This window comes from Musa acuminata, chromosome BXJ1-2, assembly GCF_036884655.1.
Source record: "Musa acuminata AAA Group cultivar baxijiao chromosome BXJ1-2, Cavendish_Baxijiao_AAA, whole genome shotgun sequence".
NCBI lineage: Eukaryota > Viridiplantae > Streptophyta > Magnoliopsida > Zingiberales > Musaceae > Musa > Musa acuminata.
The window spans coordinates 26956815-26977424 of NC_088328.1; the positions used below are offsets into that span (position 1 = coordinate 26956815).

The following is a 20610-nucleotide window of genomic DNA, read 5'->3' on the forward strand; positions in this document are numbered from 1 at the left end:
ATTCAATGGAAGTATTGTTATGTTTGCAAAATTGAGAAACAGAAATGAGGTTGCGTGTAATATGAGGGGCGCATAAAACATCATCGAGAGTAAATGTATTAGAGTCAGAATTAAGCGTTGTGGAACCAGTATGAGTTATAGAAAGTCCTTTACCATCACCGATGATGATATCTTCATTGCCGCCATAGGGATTGTGAAGAGACAAATTCTGAAGATCAGCGGTGATGTGATGAGAGACACCAGAGTCGACAATCCAATTGGACTGGCTAGGTGTCGGAGTAGTTAGGAGATTTGCCTGTGGCCAGTGTGACGGAGTAGGGAGGCGGAGACGAGACCGGCAAACTTTAGCGGAATGGCCGACTTTGTCACACAGTTGGCAAACGACCCGTCTCTGATGGCTCGGTAGGGCAGGACGCCAAGACGGATGATGGCTGGAGTCGCCACTTTGCGAGAAGGGATGACTAGGAGGATAGGAGGGGTGTTGCATGGAACTCACAGAATCAAGAGGCGTAGTAGCCAAACCTTGGGTGATGTTCGGTGAGTACCGAGCGTTCTTCCGTTTAGACTTGTGACTGACTTGAGCTGTGACAGTTGATCCAGGCAGTTTGTCCGCACGCTTCAAAGACATCTCGTAGTCAGTCAACTTATCATAGAGATCTTCAAAAGAGATTGGCGAGTCGCGTGCCCGAATTGCAGCAGCCAATTCTTTGTAGTCGGTGTCGAGACCATTGAGGGTATGAATGACAACCTCTTCATCACATAGGGAATGACCTATCAAGGCCAAGTCATCGATGATAACCTTGATAAGTTGTAAATAATCAGAGATAGTACTTCCCTCTTGTTTTGTCTCCATAAGCTTGGATAGAAGACTGAGCTTGCGAGTACGCGAATGATTTGCCAGGGTGGTTTGCAGTTTAGACCATGCATCGGCAGCTGTCACACATGAAGATATCAAGGGAGCAACGGATCCAGCAACTGAAGCTTGAATGGCTTGGAGAATGAGACGATCTTGTCGTAGCCATAGTTTGTGAGCTGGATTGGGTACTGGATTAGGATCACCGGGGATGTTGAGCATGGCCGGAGGACAACTGAAAGAACCATCAACGTAACCTAACAAATCATATCCAAATAAAAGATTAGAGAATTGAGCTCGCCAGGACGCATAGTTGCCACCCTTTGATAACTTAAAGGGGATTAGCGTGGCGGCATTGATGGAGATAAGCCCTGTAGAAGAACAAGAAGTGGGAGTCCCTACAGGAACTGAAACATCAGAAGAAGTGAACGAAGACATTTTCCTTCTTTTTTTTTTTTTTTTTTTTTTTAGAAGAAGGCAGCGAACCTTGTGTGATACTCAGGTCACACAAGGTGGAGAATGAGGGAGGGGGCTGCTGCTATAGATTGCTTGCTGTAGCAGATTGAGCAATCTACAACAGTGCCAAAAAGCTGCCGGCAGCTGCTGTGGATTGCTGCTTGCTGCTGCAGATTGTAGGGACTGCAGTTCGCCGGGAGATGGCTGCAAAAACTGCAGCGGTACTCAAGACTGCAGTTCGCTGCTGTGGATTGCTGCTTGCTGCAGCAGATTGTAGAGGCTGCAGTTCGCCGGAAAATGACCGCAAAAATCTGTAGCAGTACTCAAGGAAACTGCAGTGAGAGAAATCTGTAGCAATTAGGTGTATAGAGAAAAGCGGCAATGAAAGCTGCTGCGATAGAGGAAGGAAGATGCAGCGGTTGCGACAGCTACTGGCCGGAGAAGTGCAGGAGGCGGCTGCTGCGATAGAGGAAGATGCAGCAGTTGCGACTGCTACTGGCCGGAGAAGTGCAGGAGGCGGCTGATGTCTTCTCTGGTGCTGCTCAACGTGGGGCTGAAGGACCACGTTGTCCTTCCGGCGAAGAAGGAAGAGGAAGGTGCAGCAAATAGGAGAGGGAGCAAGGCCGGCGAAGAAAGGCAAGACCGGTTAGCACTGGCTCAAATAGGAGAGGGAGCAAGGCCGGCGAAGAAAGGCAAGACCGGTTAGCACTGGCTCTGAATCCGTGTCTTGGTGCTTCTTCAATGACTCCGCTTGAGGCAGCGTGCTACTGTGGCCGCTTGGCTAACACATGGCAATGCTACTGTCGCCAAGAGGAGCTGCTCTGATACCATGTTAAAATAAAGAGATAAATGAGTTGTAGAAGAAGAAGTTGAATGTTATTGACATATCCTCCGTCTTTATATACAGGTTAGAAGGAGAAGTTTCCTCAACGGGTTAGAGGATTTCCCTCAACAGAGTAGAGAGATTTCCTCAACAGTTAGGGAAATCTCATCTACTTATCACAAACATCTTCGTCTTCGGAGATAGCGTAAATGTGTGCCGGTGCTGAGTGATTGAATATTCCATCACAGTTCAGTTCGGATGAGGCTCGCCTGCCATGGAGGTGCCCTGAAGCCTTGTTGGACGCGCAGCATGTAGGATCATCGGGAGAACAATGTGCACCCGCTGCAGAATCGTCTTCCGGTGAAGCAGGAGATGCGGGAGTTGACTCCTGATCAGATGAAGGTTGAATGCGTCGTTCTCGACGAGGATTAAGATCATACTGCACAACACACGACGCATTTGGATGTCGATGGATAGGTGACAGCCAGTCATTTATATTAACATACGGGTAAGAAACGTACAACATTCAGGCTGCGCAGAATCAAGCATCTGAGATCGCAAACAGGCCCCCGGTGATGCTCTTCCGCTTCCGAATCATCCACGCCCAAACAGCAAAGAACAGAACCCATAAACCCTATGCAAGGCTGTCGATCTTCCACATTATCCTGCACTACAAGAAAAAGGAAAAGTAATCAAGAACCAATCTTCTCTTCGGGTTGCAGAGCACGAACTCAGCAAATGGATGCCAACTTATTGTCAGACAGAGATGCAGGAAGATGAGATAAGAAGATAACACGAAGACGATGTGGTTGAGATAGCGATCAAAGTCGGTGTCGTTTTGGTAACCGGAGACTCTACCGAATCGAGATCTTTAATCGCCCGCTTCGGATGGGGCGCCGAGGACGCAGGCGAAGGGAAAGAAAAAAAGGATCCTCGGGAAGATTTTGGTCGCAAGTGCGAAAAATCCGCACCCCGGACGAGAGCTTGATGGGGCGTGGATCCTCTCCGATTCTACATGTACGACAGGCTCTGTTAACCACATCTCGACCGTGAATAGTTGCGGCATCGTAAAAAGATCCGTTGACTGCTTGGAGAGGATCCCAACGGGAGGGTCTTCCTTGCACTGCGTAGTTGCAACGAAGAAGAGGGAAGACGATATCTGCACCCCCGTCGACGCGGAGGTTCGCATTCATCGAACGGCTGAGATCAGAACTGTCGCTGACGTATTTACATTTCTACCCGCTCACGTACCTGCTTCGTTGTTCGTTCCAGCCGCGGGGTCGCGTGGGACTCGTCTGATGGGTGGGAGGTCCGTGGGCGGGTAGGAAATCTAGATGCGTTTCCTGATCAGCAATGGAGGGGTACGTCACTTGCTAATGTGCAGGTCCACCGCAGTCAACGAGTATTGTGTGGGCGATCCAATGATGGATTCAGAGTGGTTCTTCCACCATCCATTATTACAATTAATTGGTCTGCCACTGATGCCAGAGGAGCGTCCACCATGATGATGTAATTGGCTCCACACACCAAAGAACGTCACAAATGTTTCGGCCAAATTCTTGTCCGTCACAATCAAAGTGTACCATCTCGCTCTCGCCGGAGGAATAAAGTTGGAGTCCAAATTAGCGACAACAGAAGAAGAAGAAGAAGAAGAAGCGCGAGCGAGCGAGTCGGGATGGGATCCTTTGCCGTACGCAAAGCAACTCGCCTTCGCGCATCTCAACCGTGGAATATGTGGGCTCCATCTAATCATAACGGGAAGGGACGATCGACAATGGGTCGCGGGAGCGTGAGGTGGAGCGGAGTCCCGATAGCCAAACCACGTTTCGATTTGGGTTCACCGGGGACGAATGGAGATGCCGTCCGCTGTTGACGCTCCGACCGGGCCGGCAAGTTTAGCGGTAAAAGCCGAAGCGCCCGACGAATGCGTTACGGTGACGTTTGCGTCCCATGGAATTCACTGACCACGCGAACACCTCGTGATTCGTGTTGATATAGATCATAGAACGCAGACGATGGTGTGCCAGCTCATATGTTTTATCGGATATAAAACAGATGTATATGACCAATCCGCATGAACAGAGACAACGACACACGACCACATCTTCAATGGCATCCACTGTAAATATATAAATCATAATTATATTATTATTATTAAAAAAAACTTAAATCTATAATACTTATCATCATTCAAAAATTATAACGATATCGATCTTTACAAGGAAAACTAGACGTCTCTTCTCATTCTCTTTCTATTATTCACAAGATCATTATAAGTAATAGATTATAAATAAAAAGATAAAACTAATATTTAAAATCCATAATTATTTTTATTATTGATCTATAATTATTTTTTTCTATCTTAATAGATATATAAGATAATAACTAACTTGTCATCCATTTGTCTGTTTTTATAATACTTCAATTGCACTCATGGTTGAAATCTCGAAAGAATCTTCTGACGAATCAAGTAAATTTTTTTCATGCTTTTTATAATTCGATATAAAAAGCTTAACAAAGAGATTTTTTTTAAGATGCGTACTTAAAAGACTTAATTACTAATTTGAGTATCGAAGAAATCGGATGAAGAAACCTCTTTCGATCTTGATCTTTTTATAAATGACACCTTGAGAGTTTTACGTTTTTACCTCGAAAGTTACCTTGAATAATCCTATATGTATGAGTCCGAACCATGTCGAATTAACTAAGATATTAATAATATTTTTTTTCTAATACTCCTAAAATATTTACGTTGAGCTCGAATAATGCAACATTTGAAACTAACAGCTATGAGTGCTTAAATTTTAATTAATTTCATCTCAAAACTCATCCATTTTACTCGAAAGGAACATCGGGCAGATCAACCTTGCATCTTAGGTATGGATAAGACGGCCACCACAATCGAATAAGTAATATTCATCTTGCAAAACCCCAAAAACCAAGTCTAAGAATAAATTTTATTTATCTCTATTATCAGATATAACTTCGTAAAGGTAAATATCACATGTAATTGTAGTAGTGCTTTACCTAACTTAATCATTCATCTGGATATAACAATCCACATGAACGTACACTAAGCCAGCATGTCCTGATCTCGGTCCATGGAGGACATATATTTCTCCTTTACCGGGGAGGGGAAGCTTCACTGTGGGGCTGCTAGCTTCAGAGTAAGGCTTATCAGTGACGGCCATTACATCTTTTCATGCAAGCTAAGGTCGTAGTACTGTTGGTCCAATGACTGTGAACAAGTGATCGAAGACTGTGCCACATGAGCACACAGCAGATCCCTTCATGGCCCAGCCACTGGTACCTCAACTCGTGGTGAGAGATATGGTTGCAGCCAATCACAGCCTCTTCTTCTGCTTCACTGTCACCGCCACTGCCACTGCCACTGCCACTTACAAAGATCTCTCCCTCCCCTCGTCTCGCTGGAAGCTTCAGCCTCGTATTCTTATCCCAACCCACCCCCGCAAGATGTGTGTGTGCTGAGAGGGACAGGCAACGACCACGTTCCCATGGAAAAAGATGTGCAGGGCAGGACACCACCAATCACCGTTATACAAAACCTCAAGAACTTTCAGTAGCCTGTTCTTGGTAATGAGTTGAATCTTCCTTGCATTTGATTGGAGGATTTCAAGCATGTAATACATGAAATTCCATGGGTACTCTTGAAACTATTTGATACAGATGTCGCAAATCTTCATAAAGTAATGGCTTCGAACTCGAGATTTATGAGATGAGATTTGGATGATACCAGCTTTTTTTGCGTCAAATTTTGGAGGTTGCAAAGAAACATCACACTGCAAAAAGAGCAGAAACTTGAAAGCAGAGGGTATAGGATTCAGCTTCCAAAAGCTCATCTTTTTCTGAACTCCAACAAGATAAGAGAACTGCGCCACCAAATCCATGCAATTGTTTCATTACAGGAAGAAGGAAGAGAATGGGACTAACAAATTTGATACAGAGAAGAACATGAGACATGTATTAATATATGTATCTGGCCATGTCAACAACTCGGAACAATAATTAGCCGTCGCTTAAACCCTGCCTTGCCTTCCGATCCCTGTGGAAGAAGATGAGCTCCCACCACCGTCGCCATTGCCGCTCCCCATGCTGTTCTTTCCCGCCATGGCCATCTGATGATGGTGGTGATACGAGGATGAGGATGGCGGTGAGCCGTATATCTGTTGCCCCATCATCATCGTCATTCCGCCGCCATACATCGCCGCGCCGCCGCCGCCGCTGGCGAAACCGCTCACATTGTTCCCCATGCTCATGGCAACGCCACCGCCGCCGTCCTTCTGCTGTGGCTGTGACAATGACGACGCGCCGCCGCTCTTCTCGCCCTCCATCTCCCGGAACCTCTGGAGGTAGACCTTGAGGGGCTCGGCGTACTCCTCGAACCCGAGGGTGGTCATGGCCCAGAGGAGGTCGTCGCCGTTGATGGTCTTGCGCTTCTCGCGCTGGCACTTGTCGGAGGCCTCCCCGGTGATGAAGCTGATGAACTCGGACACGCACTCTTGCACCGTCTCCTTGGCGTCCTTGGAGATCTTGGCGTTGGCCGGGAGGGCCTTCTTCATGATGCGGCTCACGTTGGCGATGGGCAGGAACCGGTCATGCTCCCGCGGCGACGACAGCTCCCCCGCCGCCCCCGTATTGCTGTGGTTCTGCCCGCCCGATTCGTTGTCCGAATCGGCCATCGCGAAGCCTCAAAGACAAACAGAATTCGCCAAAAAACCCACCAAAAATGTCGTCTTTTTTCGCGATTTCGATGGACAACTCAACGAGAAGGAGACTCTTTTTTTGGAGATTGTACTGAGGAGTGTCACTAGAGGAAGAACAGGGTCGACAAGGACTCAAAATTTCGCCTTTTTTCACCCAGACAAGAGGAATCAAGATCAAGATTGAACAGGGATCACGCGAAGCTAAGATCTCAAGCGATCGAGATGCCACAACAGTGGAGAACAGAGTAATCGCCGCCTCCGCGTGTGGGCAGAATCGATTCGATCGAGGAGGAAGAAAGGGGGCGAGAGAGTATGGGATGAAATCCAAGATGACAACTTTCTCATACGCAAGGGGGGAACGCGATCGGAGGAACCCTAGAAACCCTCGAATTCCAAGGATCAACGACGGTGCGTCCCGCTCCAAAGTCTTCACCCCCGATGGAGAGACAGAGAGAGAGAGAGAGAGAGAGGGATGCGTCTTAGTCGGATACTTAGTCCTAATATCGCATCGGGAGGGACGCGTGGCAGTCAGCTGGCCGTTTGTTTCTCGATAAGGATGGGTCGTGTGGGATCCTACTGACCGTCGATGAACCGCCTCGACGTTGATCTTAGCCGTCGGTTGTAGTCGGCATGACGACGTTGATACAAGCAATGTGGCTTCTCGCTGACCAACTAAATCATAAAGCGAAGATTGTGACACCATAAAAGAGGAAACTCTCTCGAGGCGGGAAGATGCATATCTATGCACGTGCCATGCACGTGATGAGCAGATAATAACATTTTGATTGAAAAGGCAAAATTGCATTTTTAGTATTTATCCCTCTAATTTAAAACCCATGCAAATCATTAAAGGTACAACATTAAAGTTCTAATCGACATTAATCTCTCTTTTACAGCAACACTTTAAAATGATGAAATTATTAAGAACATTTTAACTCAAATTAACCACCATTACACTGATAACTAATGATTAACCTGAAATTTCTGAATATATATTGACAAGGAAGGTAAATATGGATATGCATGCTATATTAGAATTTATTAGAGCTAATATGCTATTTACAGAACAAATGACATAAGTGCATCCATCACAATTGGCTTGACAACTTGAGCAGTTTCATCAAAGTTTATAGTCAGAGGATCCAAAGACAACATCAAAAGAAAAATCATTCAAGAGAAGTATGTTCATGCTTACAGTCAGCAAATTCATGATGCCCACACTCCATTTTATATCAAGTGGTTGCAGATCTGGATTGTAGCAAGAGAATTAAAGAAGATGAACCCAGATATACACCATGCAAGCTCCAAAAGGTTTGCCCAAACGATTCAGATAATTATAACTCTCAGGTGCTTTCTTTCTTCTCTGACTGAGCTTCGGAAATATATTTCACAACATCACCACAACAAGAGAGTTTATCCGCCTTCTGATCAGGAATTTCAACTGAAAATTCCTGCTCAATAGCCATCACAAGTTCCACCCTGTCTAAGCTGTCTAAACAAAGGTCCTTTTGGAAATCAGCCTTCTCGGTTACCTGCAATGATTTGATAGATTAGCCTTTCGCATTTATCTCAAATAGAATTATGATAAAACAAAATACCAAGAAAAATAGAGCTTGTTCACTGATTATGATGCAATAGATAACATACATGCAACATGCTTAAGGGTGAATATGATTTTCGCAAAACATGGGATGGATTGAAACAAAATGTCCACTTGGCAATACCCTACTCTTCAAACTATGATAGTGAGAAACACTTATAGTAAAAATAAAGATAACAGTTACCTGCATGAAAAAGAGAATCGCAAGAATGAGCCTGTACTCCCAAATATGTGGAGTTGACTGCATGAATCATTATTCAGCCCTATATTCTATATGCAAGATCAACCAAATTCTTTTGCAACATTTTGCCTTTTATGACCAGAAAAAGAAGTGACCAATATAAACAAACACAATTAACTGCAAACTCTAGGAAGAATAATGCAGATTTGAGTTAACACGAAGGTGGTGGTTGGTCTGTTGTTGTTACCCTGAATTACTGCTGCTGTCTATAAGAAGGAAATATTTTCAAAATCTCTTGACAGATAAGTGACTTAAGAAGGCTTGCAGTGATACTAAAACACACAAGGTTGTTATATGACAGTTTTATAAGATCAACCAAGTTATTCAGAAGCAACATTCTGAAAGAGGAATGAAAAAAAAAAATAATGAAAATTTTGCAGCAAAATTATGTCTAACTAGACAAGGGTAATCAAATCTACTCAGGGTGTATGTTTCATGGCAAGAGAAACTTAAAGTTGAAATAGAAGCAATTTGCTGATAACCATAAGTGACACGTGAAACTATTACAGATTTCTTTTGATAAAGGGAATAGGATTTGAATTTCAAAGGTAAATTCTAGCAGATGGTTCAGAACCTAAATGCAAAATTTAAGGAACAACTTCAAGTACTGAAAATGTAAGTGCTGAATAGCACATGTCCCCGTGTACTTGATATTTTACATCACTGAACTTTATTTATGTAATAAGAAATTATTCATTTGAACAGATTAACTCTTTAAGTTTAACTGTAACGTTTGCAGCATTAATTAATATGCAAAGGTAAGATCACAATTTTGACAAATTATCACAGATTTAGCTAGTTTTGCCTAAGTCATGCGGTATCCTTACGTGTCAGTCCGCAAAGGGTCAGTCTCTCCGAAACCTTTTATGGTCCTTTAAGGACCTACAAAGAGAAGATGAGTTAGAGGAAATGTTTAACTCAAGATCTCACAAATAAACATTTTAGCAAACACTTGATAGACAATGCAAATTACAAACATAGACTTCGTAAGCCTTGAACGGTCGCATAATAAAAGGTTCAAGGTGGTTCGTCACGACCAAAAGTCCCCACAAGTGCCCACATGATACTACTATAAAGCAAAGTAGCAAACTAGCCCTAAACACTATCTTAAAAGCCCATCAAGTCATGTGTCACCTGGGTAGCCATGGGGTGCTGTGTTGGATGTCACTCTGCATCACTCTCTAGAGCTTATTAAAACCCTTAAAATGGCTATTTAGATGGTTTTTTTTTTAGTAGTTTTACCTCCACATGATGATTACACACAACTCGCATTTACAGGACTAAGACAACCACAAAAACCAACCAAAATGGGACTGTCAAGACTACTGTAAACCCTTTACATGTTATACAAAGTATGAACAAACCCGATAGATACAGACATACACAAACATTACATCGAACATCCTTTATACTGATTTGTCTGTGACAAAATGTTAATCCAAACTGCCTGGTCTTGCGATATATGAGAATCAATTCACATCAACTCACTTTAATATACAACAGAATCTCGAATTGGCATATGAGCAAAAGGTACTGGTATACGCAATATCTATTTATCTTGTACAGCCAACTAAGTTTATCATGGAAATAAATCCATGAAAGGAAATCACATTCAGGTTTCAGCAGGAATATTCATAAGCATCACTGGTCGTGGATGCTTGACTTCATAAAACTGTTATATAGTCATCTGAGATCATGGTATACTGAACAAAGTACTTTTAACAACAAAGTCTTTGGTTCTACTGTGGAAAGCCTCAGAGCTATTTAGCTAGTGTTGTTGACAAACCTCAGAGCTATTTAATATAGAGATATACCTTGCTTGCATCCAACTTGTCAAACTTCTTAACCAACTCAAGCACTCTAGCAGTGAGATCTTCCATGCTGGTGTCGCTTGATGACACGCAGAATCGCTGGCATGGTGAATTGAGCAGTCTTCCGGCTGCTCCGAACTCACTTAGCCCTGTTGAGCAGCTCAAACGCACATGCTTCGTTATGGAATTCCGTAAGTGTTGCATTTTTCCCCAAAATCTACAAAAAAAAAAAAAAAAAAAAAAAAAAACAAGCACCTTGTGAACACACGATGAACAAATCATAGATTTGGGCACAGTTTAATTCATCAGATTAGGCGATGGGTGGTCATGCACATGCACATAGTGTGGCGTTCCTTCAACGTTCCACATTCTGATCACAACAATAAGCCTACTAATTTCAATCGACAAGGAGAGAAGAAATGGATCGGAGAACGGTTGACGAAGAATGCTTTTGTGATCGCTGGCCACAAGTAGCCATAATAGTTCAACAAACAAGCAGTGAATCCTACTTCCCAAGAGCACACTCTCGTCGGCAGCCGAAAACAAGGCGGAGATCACACGTCTTAGCTATCTCGACCTAATCTTCAAACAACAGAACGCAGGGAAGACGGAAAAAGAGAAGAGCGAAAGACAAATGTAGAACGAACAAAGGAGGAGCAGATTGAGAAGTAGACCTGCCTCTCTATCGTTCCACAAGCGACGCGAAGGTGCTTACCAAAATGCCAAAGCCAATCGAACCCTACGGATGCCGTTCGACCCCGCGGCGTTCCGGAAAGAAATAGCGCAAGGCGTCGCACGAGTCACGAGGCACTTCTTTTATTAGTTTTCCATATATTTAAGAAAAGAAAAATATCAGTACAGTAGATAGCCCTGAAACTTTTCACTGGTCACGAGGTATGCGCCCCTTTGTGATGTTCTAAATTGCTCACGTCAAATAAAAGTCAGCGGATTATGTAAAGGGCAAAAAATATACTTCAATTTCGCCCCATCCAGCAACAAAATTAGCACCATTTTAACTCATAATGTACGAGTAATTAGATGATATCATTGAGATATATATATATATATAAACATTTTTTAATTATATTTTACCCAGTAGCTTTTAAAAAAGTATCTGGATTAACCTCATTTGTTGACTATTTATTTAATTATTTCTAATATCGATCCATTTTTAAGCTATTGTATGCTTCACTAAGTATTCATCTTTGTTATGAAAAATATTGATAATGATAAGATCAATCAAACTTGATTCAAGCTCATGTGTATAAAAGATCTTTGGGCACAACCAAAGAAGTTCAAGTGTAAGTCCTAATATCAACCTCCAAAAAAACTAAGATAAGATTAGTATTTCGATATCATCCCTTTGATACCAAGTCAATAATGAAATAAAAGATGATGATCTCAAAGTATAATCGTGATGATTATTATGATCAAAAGAACTTCTATAATAGAATTAACAACAAAAATTATTCATCAATATAAGCAAAATATCCCTTGATAGTTTATATTCAAGGGATATTCATGTGGCTCAATCGAACTCTAACCACGAGCCCTAATTGAGATAAATATTTCTCCTATCAATCTCTATAATTTAAAAATTAATAGCGTAAAGTAATATGCTACCCAGAGAAAGCATCGTAGATTAAATGTACCAATATAACACCACCAACAACATTGTCATAAGGACTACAATTCTTGTTGTCTACAAGTCAATAAACCCAAAAAAAATGGATTTTGCCGTAGAGAACAAAATGAGCTTTAGAGGTAGGCCATCCGCTACCTGCAGTGCACTTATGAAGCCAAATGACTAGGCTTTTATTGCAGATGAAAAGTAGATCATGCGCTGTGGGTGTCACATCATTTCAGCTTAGGGAAAAGCTTTGGTGCAACCTGCACATCAGGGAAGATGCATCAGCCAAGAATAGGAAACAAGCTTACTGCAAGAACCACAAGAAAATAGAGCCTGCTTACACAGTTATCAACACAGGAAAAGTAGTCGAAGTATTGCCCTGTGCAATGCTTGTGCCCACTTTCATCCCCTTTGATCCTCCGAACACATGCCTGCAGGATAAATGGGATCGTACTAAATGGTTGCAAACAAAGAAAGAAAGACAAAAGACAAAACTAGTGAATGATCAGATGCAGAAGGTATTCTTTAAGATAAGATTGGATTTTGATGTAATCTTAAAAAGCATGTCTGACAACAATTCTTTGAGATCATGAGCAACTTGGTTTCAGTTTGGAACAAATAATGACCACAACACATCAGACATGGATCTATTAGTGGTTATTGCTGTAAGTTTTGACCACTAACAAGAATATTGCCACCTAGAGAAAAAGATACAATAACTGAGAAAACAACAACAGTTGAAGCCAAAACAGGTAACCTATGAAAGAATATCCAAAAACCAATTTCAAATTTGGTTTTCTTGGAGCTAGATAAAGACACTAGTAACTTGCAATTGTAACATAGTTTGGAATGAGGTCCTTAACCAGAGAAATCTTATTATGTTTAAGCTGCCTCGAGTAATTCTCAGATTTCAAGTCACCAGGAATAGTCATATCAAAGTTAATCTATTGCTCACTCATTTAATTATCACACTATCATTCAATTTCCCACTTTTATTTTGTTTACTTTTTAAGCGAGAACGGTCAAGGTCCAAACACTTTTAAGAGGGAAAATCCTCTAGTTATGATGCACCATAATCACATGGGCCTGATGCATGCCCATTTTCAAGCTTCCTAGTTCTATCCAGTAAAAAGCTGTGGCCTCTTCGTCAGATCTAAGATTCTTCATCTCATTTCTCAGTGACAGCTTTCCACAAAATGTATCATTTTAACAGGATATTCCAACAAAGAAGAGAGCACCAATTTAAAGAAAGACGCAAGATGACCTGGACCGCAGGTAAAATTAAATTCTTTGTTACAGATTGGTGCAGAATTGCCATAAATTGCACACTGAACTCTTTTGTGATGATTCCACATATACTGAAGTAATGAAATGTTGTCACAACTTGTATAGGAAGGTTGCAGCAATTAATCAGGCCAAAATAAGAAGATTGTTGATGTTGAGAAGTTTTGAATACCCTTCAATCTGCAGATTGCAGATATTGCTGTGGTTAAATCAAGCAGTGAAAACTTGATATCTGATAAGAAACAGGAAATATGAATAGGTAGAGGGATATGGAGAGAGAGAGAGAGAGAGAGAGAGAGAGAGAGAGAGAGCGAGAGAGAGAGAGAGATCCAATTGATGAGAGTGAAGAAAAAGTAGGAGGAAATCTGATGAAGGCCTCATTGTCCATAGAAAAAAATGCTAACTTTTCTAAAACTCTGGTTATGGAAGTAGCTATCAATTTAATAGAAAAAAGAAAAACCAACATCTCAAAGCCTAATCTGGGCTACTGATTTTTCCTATTCAAACAAAACCTTTATCTCATCTCAATCTGTTCACAAATATATACAATAAGCTAATTTAATCTATTCTAATGAAAATAAATAAATAAATCTAATTACTTCCAGTTAGATGAGTTGTCCTTCCAGATTGCATCAAGGACAATTAGTAACAACTTAGATACAACTGCTGATGTCATGACATGTAAGTGACATGGCGGCAAACAGTACATGGGCATGATTAGAAAATGGCCTGATTACCTAGGAATCATATTAAGTATAAAGATTAATCAAAGATGTTAATATGTGGACCAGTGATTGCAAAAGGCGCTCGGGCGCTCGCCTAGGCGCTCGGGCGAGGCGAGGCGAGGCCCGAGCGCCTCGCTAATGTCCCAGGCGGCGCGCTTCAATCAGGCGCCGCCTAGGCGCTCGCCCGAGCCCAGGCGCTGGGCGCTTCGGGCGAGCGCCTGGGTAAACCGAACCAGAATTTTAGGTCTGGTTCGGTCCTGGTTCGGTTGTTAGTTGGTTCAATCGAACCAACTAAACCGATATAACCCCAACCCTAACCCTAACCCACCACTAACCTGCTGCCGCTGCCGATGCCGATCCCGATCCCGTTCGCGATCTCGTCGCTCGTTGCCGCTGCTCCCGCTGCCGCTGCTCGCGCCTCCTGCGAGCCCTCCTGCTGCTCGCGCCTCCCGCGAGCCCTCTCGCTGCTCGCGTCTCCTGCGAGCCCTCCAGCGAGCCTTCCCGCTGCTTGCGCCTCCCTCGAGCCCTCCCGCTGCTCACGCCTCCCGCGAGCCCTCCCGCTGCTCGCGCCTCCCGCGAGCCTTCCCGCTGCTCGCGCCTCCCTCGAGGCCTCCCGCTGCTCGCGCCTTCCGCTCCCTTTCCCTTTCCCGCTGCCGCCGCTCGCCGCCACTGCTGCCGCCACTCGCCGCCGCTGCTTCCTCGTTTCTCCGTCAGCAGGTTTATACTGTTAATGTGATTATATTTATTAATTATATTATATATTTTTATATTTTTATTTAAAATTTTAAATAATTATATTTATTAATTATATTTTATATTTTTATATTTTAGCGCCTCGCTTCGCTCGGGCGAGCGCCTAGCGCCTCAGGCGTTTTTGGACCTTGGCGCCTTTTGGCGCCTAGCGCTTTTTAAATCACTGCCTAGGCGCTCGGGCGAGGCGAGGCGAGGCCCGAGCGCCTCGCTAATGTCCCAGGCGGCGCGCTTCAATCAGGCGCCGCCTAGGCGCTCGCCCGAGCCCAGGCGCTGGGCGCTTCGGGCGAGCGCCTGGGTAAACCGAACCAGAATTTTAGGTCTGGTTCGGTCCTGGTTCGGTTGTTAGTTGGTTCAATCGAACCAACTAAACCGATATAACCCCAACCCTAACCCTAACCCACCACTAACCTGCTGCCGCTGCCGATGCCGATCCCGATCCCGTTCGCGATCTCGTCGCTCGTTGCCGCTGCTCCCGCTGCCGCTGCTCGCGCCTCCTGCGAGCCCTCCTGCTGCTCGCGCCTCCCGCGAGCCCTCTCGCTGCTCGCGTCTCCTGCGAGCCCTCCAGCGAGCCTTCCCGCTGCTCGCGCCTCCCTCGAGCCCTCCCGCTGCTCACGCCTCCCGCGAGCCCTCCCGCTGCTCGCGCCTCCCGCGAGCCTTCCCGCTGCTCGCGCCTCCCTCGAGGCCTCCCGCTGCTCGCGCCTTCCGCTCCCTTTCCCTTTCCCGCTGCCGCCGCTCGCCGCCACTGCTGCCGCCACTCGCCGCCGCTGCTTCCTCGTTTCTCCGTCAGCAGGTTTATACTGTTAATGTGATTATATTTATTAATTATATTATATATTTTTATATTTTTATTTAAAATTTTAAATAATTATATTTATTAATTATATTTTATATTTTTATATTTTAGCGCCTCGCTTCGCTCGGGCGAGCGCCTAGCGCCTCAGGCGTTTTTGGACCTTGGCGCCTTTTGGCGCCTAGCGCTTTTTAAATCACTGCCTAGGCGCTCGGGCGAGGCGAGGCGAGGCCCGAGCGCCTCGCTAATGTCCCAGGCGGCGCGCTTCAATCAGGCGCCGCCTAGGCGCTCGCCCGAGCCCAGGCGCTGGGCGCTTCGGGCGAGCGCCTGGGTAAACCGAACCAGAATTTTAGGTCTGGTTCGGTCCTGGTTCGGTTGTTAGTTGGTTCAATCGAACCAACTAAACCGATATAACCCCAACCCTAACCCTAACCCACCACTAACCTGCTGCCGCTGCCGATGCCGATCCCGATCCCGTTCGCGATCTCGTCGCTCGTTGCCGCTGCTCCCGCTGCCGCTGCTCGCGCCTCCTGCGAGCCCTCCTGCTGCTCGCGCCTCCCGCGAGCCCTCTCGCTGCTCGCGTCTCCTGCGAGCCCTCCAGCGAGCCTTCCCGCTGCTCGCGCCTCCCTCGAGCCCTCCCGCTGCTCACGCCTCCCGCGAGCCCTCCCGCTGCTCGCGCCTCCCGCGAGCCTTCCCGCTGCTCGCGCCTCCCTCGAGGCCTCCCGCTGCTCGCGCCTTCCGCTCCCTTTCCCTTTCCCGCTGCCGCCGCTCGCCGCCACTGCTGCCGCCACTCGCCGCCGCTGCTTCCTCGTTTCTCCGTCAGCAGGTTTATACTGTTAATGTGATTATATTTATTAATTATATTATATATTTTTATATTTTTATTTAAAATTTTAAATAATTATATTTATTAATTATATTTTATATTTTTATATTTTAGCGCCTCGCTTCGCTCGGGCGAGCGCCTAGCGCCTCAGGCGTTTTTGGACCTTGGCGCCTTTTGGCGCCTAGCGCTTTTTAAATCACTGCCTAGGCGCTCGGGCGAGGCGAGGCGAGGCCCGAGCGCCTCGCTAATGTCCCAGGCGGCGCGCTTCAATCAGGCGCCGCCTAGGCGCTCGCCCGAGCCCAGGCGCTGGGCGCTTCGGGCGAGCGCCTGGGTAAACCGAACCAGAATTTGAGGTCTGGTTCGGTCCTGGTTCGGTTGTTAGTTGGTTCAATCGAACCAACTAAACCGATATAACCCCAACCCTAACCCTAACCCACCACTAACCTGCTGCCGCTGCCGATCCCGATCCCGTTCGCGATCTCGTCGCTCGTTGCCGCTGCTCCCGCTGCCGCTATCGCTGCTCGCGCCTCCCGCGAGCCCTCTCGCTGCTCGCGCCTCCTGCGAGCCCTCCTGCTGCTCGCGCCTCCCGCGAGCCCTCTCGCTGCTCGCGTCTCCTGCGAGCCCTCCAGCGAGCCTTCCCGCTGCTCGCGCCTCCCTCGAGCCCTCCCGCTGCTCACGCCTCCCGCGAGCCCTCCCGCTGCTCGCGCCTCCCGCGAGCCCTCTCGCCTCCCGCGAGCCTTCCCGCTGCTCGCGCCTCCCTCGAGGCCTCCCGCTGCTCGCGCCTTCCGCTCCCTTTCCCTTTCCCGCTGCCGCCACTGCTGTCGCCACTCGTCGCCGCTGCTTCCTCGTTTCTCCGTCAGCAGGTTTATACTGTTAATGTGATTATATTTATTAATTATATTATATATTTTTATATTTTTATTTAAAATTTTAAATAATTATATTTATTAATTATATTTTATATTTTTATATTTTAGCGCCTCGCTTCGCTCGGGCGAGCGCCTAGCGCCTCAAGCGTTTTTGGACCTTGGCGCCTTTTGGCGCCTAGCGCTTTTTAAATCACTGCCTAGGCGCTCGGGCGAGGCGAGGCGAGGCCCGAGCGCCTCGCTAATGTCCTAGGCGGCGCGCTTCAATCAAGCGCCGCCTAGGCGCTCGCCCGAGCCCAGGCGCTGGGCGCTTAGGGCGAGCGCCTGGGTAAACCGAACCAGAATTTTAGGTCTGGTTCGGTCCTGGTTCGGTTGTTAGTTGGTTCAATCGAACCAACTAAACCGATATAACCCCAACCCTAACCCTAACCCACCACTAACCTGCTGCCGCTGCCGATCCCGATCCCGATCGCGATCTCGTCGCTCGTTGCCGCTGCTCCCGCTGCCGCTGTCGCTGCTCGCGCCTCCCGCGAGCCCTCCCGCGAGCCTTCCCGCTGCTCGCGCCTCCCGCGAGCCCTCTCGCTGCTCGCGCCTCCCGCGAGCCCTCCTGCTGCTCGCGCCTCCCACGAGCCCTCTCGCTGCTCGCGTCTCCTGCGAGCCTTCCCGCTGCTCGCGCCTCCCTCGAGCCCTCCCGCTGCTCGCGCCTCCCGCGAGCCCTCTCGCCTCCTGCGAGCCCTCCCGCGAGCCTTCCCGCTGCTCGCGCCTCCCTCGAGGCCTCCCGCTACTCGCGCCTCCCTCGAGGCCTCCCGCTGCTCGCGCCTTCCGCTCCCTTTCCCTTTCCCGCTACCGCTGCCGCCGCTGCTGCCTTCACTGCTGTCGCCGCTCGCCGCCGCTGCTTCCTCGTTTCTCCGTCAGCAGGTTTATACTGTTAATGTGATTATATTTATTAATTATATTATATATTTTTATATTTTTATTTAAAATTTTAAATAATTATATTTATTAATTATATTTTATATTTTTATATTTTAGCGCCTCGCTTCGCTCGGGCGAGCGCCTAGCGCCTCGGGCGTTTTTGGACCTTGGCGCCTTTTGGCGCCTAGCGCTTTTTAAATCACTGATGTGAACATGAATTTAAATTTCAAATTTTCACAAATATCACTACAGCATGAATTTAGACTTCCATTCCTCCAAAAATTATCACTTCAGTCTTCACATTAACTTGTTAAAATATAGAACATTGTAAAGGGCAGGAAGAATACTTATTCATGTGTCTTCTTTCTTTTTTTCTTTTGCAGTTCCCTTTGTTAATAGTTCTCTTACATCTACCAATCTCTCTTCCATATCCTGTAATTACTCTCATGATTTTGTTTTCTTTGAGAAACTTCACATCCCCAACTGTTTAGGTACAGCCTTGGCTGCTTTTCACAACTTTCACAATGTAGAGAACCCTAATATTTCAGAATAAAAGGAATTATAAAGCACCAATTCAAAGAAAAGATCCTTGAAACATCATGCTACTCATGGCAATTTGGGCAGGTATGGTTTTCAACATATATTTGCAACATTCTACCTAGTACTTGCTTCTATCAAACAAACAATTTAGGAAGCTATAGTGCTATACTAACCCAGCTTTGATAATCTACCATGACATATATATGAAATGTCACAAAACTTTTCAGTAAGATGCCTTTTACAACCATTAGGCATATGAAGCTTAGACAAAAACTCAAAATTACAAATTATGACCACTGACAAGATGTAACAAGAAATATGCAACTGGAATTATTTGCAATGAAGCGTAAAGCACCTGATATGCGTGTAAGGGTCTTGCACACTTTGGCTTGCATGAGTCCTCGAGATATTTCTTTGGATCCGCAAGCTCTTCGTCTGCCCTGAATCAAGTAAACAGCCATTTTTAATCTAGTATTTAGATTCAAAAGGAATGTAGTCTTACATTAGCAGGTAGCCTAAATGAATATGAGAGGTTGATAAAGGCCTTCCTGAAATTATATTTACCAAGTGGATTAAATGATAAAACCAAAAGTCCACTTATCAAGCTTTATTTTTAACCCAAGAACTTGAAGAATGACAATATTCCTAAATTGCTTGAGCAACTTTGCTGATGAAATCCCCTTCTTAAATTATTCAAATAATTCTATTTTATATGGCTTTTCTAACACAAGCGAGACTAGATAAACAAATTTACATTTCAAATCAAACCTAGGGTTTAACCTCATCAAATTATGGAAAAAAAGGCGTCGACAAGGTAGACAGCTAAGAACAATCGTATGTTTGATTGTTCACATCTCTTAAGAAGATATCACAAGATACCGACCTGAAAATACAGTACAAAATGGCTATACTCACATTGTGGATAAGAAAAGATAATGACGTTATCTCGTCGACCTGCACAGATCAAAATACAGAAACCATCATTTCCATCCGTCAGCAGAAGTAAACACCTACCGGCCCATGGCTACATTCAGAAACAACTTATCAACAAGATCGATGATCGCAGCAGAAAATCAACTCGAATTGCCTACAAAAACCGATAAAAAATCGGCTTTGAAGATCAGTTCAACAAAAAACCTAAAAAAACCAATTTTATCTGAAATCAAGGAAAACGCCGGCAAATCTATCACGCAAAACCAAATAAAAAAGAATTATCAACGACGTTGATGATCCCAGCAAAAGATCCACTCGAATGGCCTACGAAATGACATGCGTGGGGTTTTGAAGATCAGTCCATAAGTTTACAACACAAAACCAAATTAAAACCACAAAAACGAACAGGCAAAACGACGAAAAGCATGGAGATAGAAACAGAAGAAGAGGAACAGGGCGGGCTTTACCCTAGAGAGAGATGGCGAGGAAGAGACGGCACCGCAGCCCGTCGAGGAGAAATAGGGATGAGTGAAGACCGGCTGACACGCGTCTAAAGTCCCGGTTCATGTGGTACGGTTTGGTTGTCTTCGTTCGGTTCGCTGCAACGACTAAAACCAGTTTGCTTGATCCAATCAATCGCCGAATTGCCTTTGCTTGGACTCGAGTTCGACCGGTGATCAGAAATCTAGCGCGATTTTATCCACGACATACAACTAGTTCGGTATCGACCAGGTGGAGTTCCAGTGTCTCGATCCAGCCAGGACTCAGGAAAAGAGCCAATCCTTACTATGTCGACTAATTATATATTAACTCCTGTAATTAATTATTTTTAGAGTTTCG

The 20610-nt window shown here is 45.3% G+C and overlaps 2 protein-coding genes and 1 long non-coding RNA gene across 3 annotated transcripts; all 3 read right to left on the reverse strand.

Annotated features, from left to right (window-relative positions):
• Nucleotides 1-1934: 1934 nt before the first annotated feature.
• On the reverse strand, nucleotides 1935-3618 carry LOC135606228 (uncharacterized). The gene is made up of 3 exons (XR_010484735.1): nucleotides 2883-3618; nucleotides 2654-2802; nucleotides 1935-2571 (listed from the first exon to the last, which is right to left on the reverse strand). It is a non-coding gene; the product is annotated as an uncharacterized LOC135606228 (long non-coding RNA).
• A 2333-nt stretch (nucleotides 3619-5951) lies between these two features.
• LOC135606232 (nuclear transcription factor Y subunit B-3-like) lies at nucleotides 5952-7324 on the reverse strand. Its single transcript, XM_065097186.1, has one exon. It carries the CDS (start codon nucleotides 6830-6832, stop codon nucleotides 6170-6172), a length of 663 nt encoding a protein of 220 aa, XP_064953258.1. The 5' UTR covers nucleotides 6833-7324; the 3' UTR covers nucleotides 5952-6169.
• A 4791-nt stretch (nucleotides 7325-12115) lies between these two features.
• On the reverse strand, nucleotides 12116-20346 carry LOC135606239 (cytochrome b-c1 complex subunit 6-1, mitochondrial-like). Its single transcript, XM_065097196.1, has 5 exons — nucleotides 20238-20346; nucleotides 19753-19791; nucleotides 19193-19277; nucleotides 12480-12569; nucleotides 12116-12398 (listed from the first exon to the last, which is right to left on the reverse strand). Coding segments are annotated over exons 2-5 (210 nt in total). The 5' UTR covers nucleotides 19755-19791; nucleotides 20238-20346; the 3' UTR covers nucleotides 12116-12365.
• Between the last annotated feature and the right edge of the window lie 264 nt (nucleotides 20347-20610).